The sequence below is a fragment of the Dipodomys ordii genome, unplaced genomic scaffold, assembly GCF_000151885.1.
Source record: "Dipodomys ordii isolate 6190 unplaced genomic scaffold, Dord_2.0 Scaffold29, whole genome shotgun sequence".
Classification (NCBI taxonomy): domain Eukaryota; kingdom Metazoa; phylum Chordata; class Mammalia; order Rodentia; family Heteromyidae; genus Dipodomys; species Dipodomys ordii.
This window is the reverse complement of record NW_012267245.1, coordinates 3,254,702-3,259,020: the sequence shown is the minus strand read 5'-3', so window position 1 is coordinate 3,259,020 and position 4,319 is coordinate 3,254,702. Positions and strand designations below refer to the sequence as shown.

Below are 4,319 nucleotides of genomic sequence, written 5' to 3'. Positions count from 1 at the left end.
CGGGGCTGGGGTCGGCCCCGCGAGCCCTCGGGATCTGCCGCCGGCCTTCTTGCGGTGGGGTGTCCACACGTGTCCGGGTGGACGTGCAGGAGCCTGGCCCTGACCCCCACCGGCGTGGCCCAGCAGGGTGGGCCGCGCTCCCACGCCCCAGCGGCCGCACCCTCCATCCTAGCTCAGGTGTTCCCGCCTGTGTTTTCGTTTTCTTTTTGTCAGTCGTGGGGCTTGAACTCTGGGCCTGGGCGCTGTCCCTCAGCTCTTCAGCTCAAGGCTGGCGCTCTACCGCTTGAGCCACAGCGCCACTACCGGTTTTCTGGTGGTTCATTGGAGATAAAGAGTCTCACAGACTTTCCTGCCCAGGCTGGCTTTGAACCGCGATCCTCAGATCTCAGCCTCCTGAGCAGCTAGGATGAAAGGCGGGAGCCACCAGCGCCACAGCATTTTGCTTTTCTAGCGATGTCAAATGATGTACAGGCTACGTTTGAAGGCTGCCAAGTCCTTCCTGACGATTGCTTTTCCTAAGAGTTCTCAAAACTTTGTTTTTGTCATGTGAGACTCCTGTCTGCGGGGTCAACTGGGGCTGTCTTCAGCCGTCTCCCTGCCCCAAGCACCCAGTTCTAAGGATGGTTTGGTGGCTGGAGGCTGGGGTGGTGGTGGGCGGAGGAAGCTCTTGTTTGTCCCCCTACCCTCCTGCTGGATGAGGCCTTAGACCAGCTCCTTAATGACGGGCCTAGGTTCCCACCCAGCCCTAGACTGCTAACAGCTGGGCTGTGTGTGTGTATGTGTAAATCCCTATTTGTCCAACCTTTTTCCCAGTCCTGGGGTTTGAACTCAGGGCCTGGGCACTGTCCCTGAGCTTCTTTGTGCTCAAGGCAAGTGCTCTACCACTTGAGCCACAGCGCCACTTCTGGCTTTTTCTGTGTATGTGGTACTGAGGAATCAAACCCGGGTCTTCATGCATTCCAGGCAAGCACTCTACCACTGAGCCGCCTTCCCAGCCCTCTCCAGACTTCTGTGATGCTCTGTTTCTGTAATGCTAGTTTCTGCCACTCGGGTCTGCCCTGGCCAGCAGCTCATGTATCTCTGCCAGCCTGGGTGCTCAGCAGAGAAAAGAATGCAGAATACTAACATTGTATTTAGTTATATAAACAGTGTTACATATAGAATGTTAAATCATGCACCTCTCAGCAACCCCATGACAAAGGACCATAAAACTTGGTGAGCTTAAACAATTTCTTTTTTTGTTGTTGGTGGTTGTGGGGCTTGAACTCAGGGCCTGGGCGCTGTCCCTGAGCCCTTTTGCTCAAGGCTAGTAGTGCTCTCCCACTTTGAGCCACAGCACCTCTTCTGGTTTTTGAGTAGTTCATTGGAAACAAGTGTCATGAGGACTTTTTTGCCCTGGCTGGCTTCAAACTGGGATCCTCCAATCTCAGCCTCCTGAGTTGTTAGAATTCCAGGCGTGAGCCACCATTGCCCAGCTTAGAGTTTTTCTTTTTTGTCAGTCTCGGGGCTTGAACTCTGGGCCTGGGCTTGTCCCTCTGCTCTTCAGCTCACAGGGAGCGCTCTACCACTTGAGCCACAGCGCCACTTGTGAGCCACTGGCGCCCAGCATTTTTTAATTTATTTTTTATTTCACTGGGCAGCTGGATATCTGAGATGAAGTTGGCAGGGCCAGGCCCCTCGTGTTATCCTCGCCTCTTTATCCTCGCCGCTTCCCAGTGTCTGGCGAGCCCTGGGCATCTTGGAGCTCCTTGGCTGTGGACATGTTGCTGTGTTCTGATTCCATGAATCCACGGCCACCTTAAACGTCACCTTCCCTCTGCAGCATCCTGACTTCCTGTCTGAACTCACAACCGCCTGACCCCGTACCCAGCTCCAGCCCTGGAGTGTATCTCTTTTGGGGAAACAGAATTGAACTCAGTAGCCATTAAAGAGAAAAAACTTCTGGGCGCTGGTGGCTCACGCTTGTCATCCTAGCTACTCAGGAAGCTGAGATCTGAGGATCACAGTTCAAAGCCAGCCTGGGCAGGAAAGTCTGTCAGACTCATAATCTCCAATGAACCACCAGAAAACCAGAAGTGGTGCTGTGGCCCAAATGGTAGAGTGCTCCTCCTTGAGCTGAAGAGTTGAGGGACGGTGCTCAGGCCCAGAGTTCAAGCCCCACGACCAACAACAACAAAAACGAATGACTGTATCGTTACATTCCCACATTTGATCTCAGCATTTCCTTTATGGCTAAACATGTTGAACATTTTCTCATGAGACCAACCTGAAGCAATCTCAACAAAACAAGCTGGTAACCGTGATTCAGTCCTCTAATGCCACCTACGTAACACTGGGGTCTAGGGCAAAGAAATGGAGGACTCTTCTTTTAGGATTACAGCACAAGGGGCTGAAGATAAGGTTGCAAGGACTTTCCCCATGGGCTGGGAAGGTGGCTCAGTGGGAGAGCGCTTGCCTTGCATGCCTGGGGCCCTGGGTTCGATTCCTCAGCACCACATAAGCAAAAAGAAAAAAAAGCCGGAAGTGGCGCTGTGGCTCAAGTGGTAGAGCGCTAGCCTTGAGCTGAAGAGCTGAGGGACAGTGCCCAGGCCCAGAGTTCAGGCCCCACGACTGGGCCCCCCCCCAAAAAAAAAGAGACTTTTCTGAACTCCTTAACATAGGCAGCCTTGGATTCCATAACGTATTTATGAAGCCCCACAGGAGACCGGAATACAGGAAGAGGGGAGGGAAAAGGGAAAGTTGGAGATCCACCTAGCCTCTAACGTTGACAGGAGCCGGGGAAATCGCACAAGCGCATGCAGGTGCCACTCATGTGTGCAAAGGCCCTGTGTGGCGTGTAGAGCCCAGCCATGGCGGAAGCTTGCGAGCGCCATCTAGTGGCCTCCGGGAGGACGTTCTGGACCAGGGTAAAGCCATTTGAGACAAAGTAATTTTGAGATTGAAAGCCATAAAATAACCTTGAACCCCAAATACTCTTCATGTCTCCGATGATGCTGGAGAAATGCCCAAATGACAAGCGCCATGCCTGGGTAATAAAATGGAAATGATTTCTTCAGGAACATGTATCCCTGAGCCAGGAGATTCTGATTTTTTGTCAGTCGTGGGGTTTGAACTCTTGGCCTGGGCACTGTCCCTCAGCTCTTCAGCTCAAGGCTAGCGCTCTACCACTTGGGCCACAGCACCACTTCCGGTTTTCTAGTGGTTGGAGATAAGAGTCTCACAGAGAGGTTCCTGCCCAGCCTGGCTTTGAACCACGATCCTCAGATCCCAGCCTCCTGAGTAGGTACCTGGTTTATGGTTGGAAGTTTTAAGGTCAACAGAGGGCCACCAGTACCACCAAAGGAACCAATACAGCAAACCAACGCAGCGGCTGGGGCTGCCTGCCTGCGCTTTGTCCCTAAGCTGAGTCTCTACTCCCAGGCAGGGACAGATCTGCCTCATGGCAGACTCTGGGGCCGTGGCAGGCCTTGGGTAGGAACGGTCGGCCACCTTGCCCTGGTCTTAGCTTACCCCTGGGAGGTGCACGTGCTCAGCGTGTAGCAGAGGACCAGAATGGAAGAGATGGCACCCATGTGGACTGCTGGCTCAAGGTTTTTGTACCAAGCTGGTAAGATCCAGTGACAAGCAGAGGCGTCGTCCTCAGGTAATGAGCTGATGAGCAGCACATTAACAGTGATGAGGGTCTCATTAACTTTTTCTCCTGGCTGGCCTAAAATCACAGTCCTCCATATTTCCATTTCCCAAACAGCTGGGATTACAGGCATGAGCCACCTTACCTGCCTCAGGTCTTCTTTACCTATTTATCTGTCTGTGGTCACCTAGGTTGGTTCAATATCTGGACTGTCAAGAATAGGCTCATCAAGCCGGGTGCTGGTGGCTCACGCCTGTCATCCTAGCTACTCAGGAGGCTGAGATCTGAGGATCGCGGTTCAAAGCCAGCCTGGGCAGGAAAGTCCTCGAGATTCATTTCCAATAAACCACCAGAAAACTGGAAGTGGCTCTGTTGGCTCAGGTGGCAGAGCGCCCGCCTTGAGCACAAAGAGGCCAGATGACTTCAAGCCCCAGGACTGCCAAAAAAAGGAAAAAGAATAATGCCATATGCTAATGCTCCACCGGGTTCGCGGCCGGGTACAAGTGCAGCTCAAGCAGCACAGGGGTAATTGGGACAACATTCCAAAGCCATGGCTTTACAGACTGGCCCGGTGGTACCGCAGCGCCCTGCCCCTGGGCGCCGGCCGGCCGGGACACCCTCCACCCGGCCCCCTCCACCGGGATTCCCTCCACCCAGCCCCCCTCCACTTGGCCCCCTCCACCGGGAC

The 4,319-nt window shown here is 53.7% G+C and overlaps 1 protein-coding gene across 1 annotated transcript in view; it reads left to right on the top strand.

Annotated features, from left to right (window-relative positions):
* The window catches only part of Lman2 (lectin, mannose-binding 2), a 15,752-nt gene extending 13,950 nt beyond the window's left edge, over positions 1-1,802 (top strand). Inside the window, exon 8 of the mRNA XM_013015989.1 lies at positions 1,717-1,802. Coding sequence (XP_012871443.1) covers positions 1,717-1,802 — 86 coding nt within the window. The remainder of the gene's footprint in view (positions 1-1,716) is intronic.
* Positions 1,803-4,319: the final 2,517 nt, after the last annotated feature.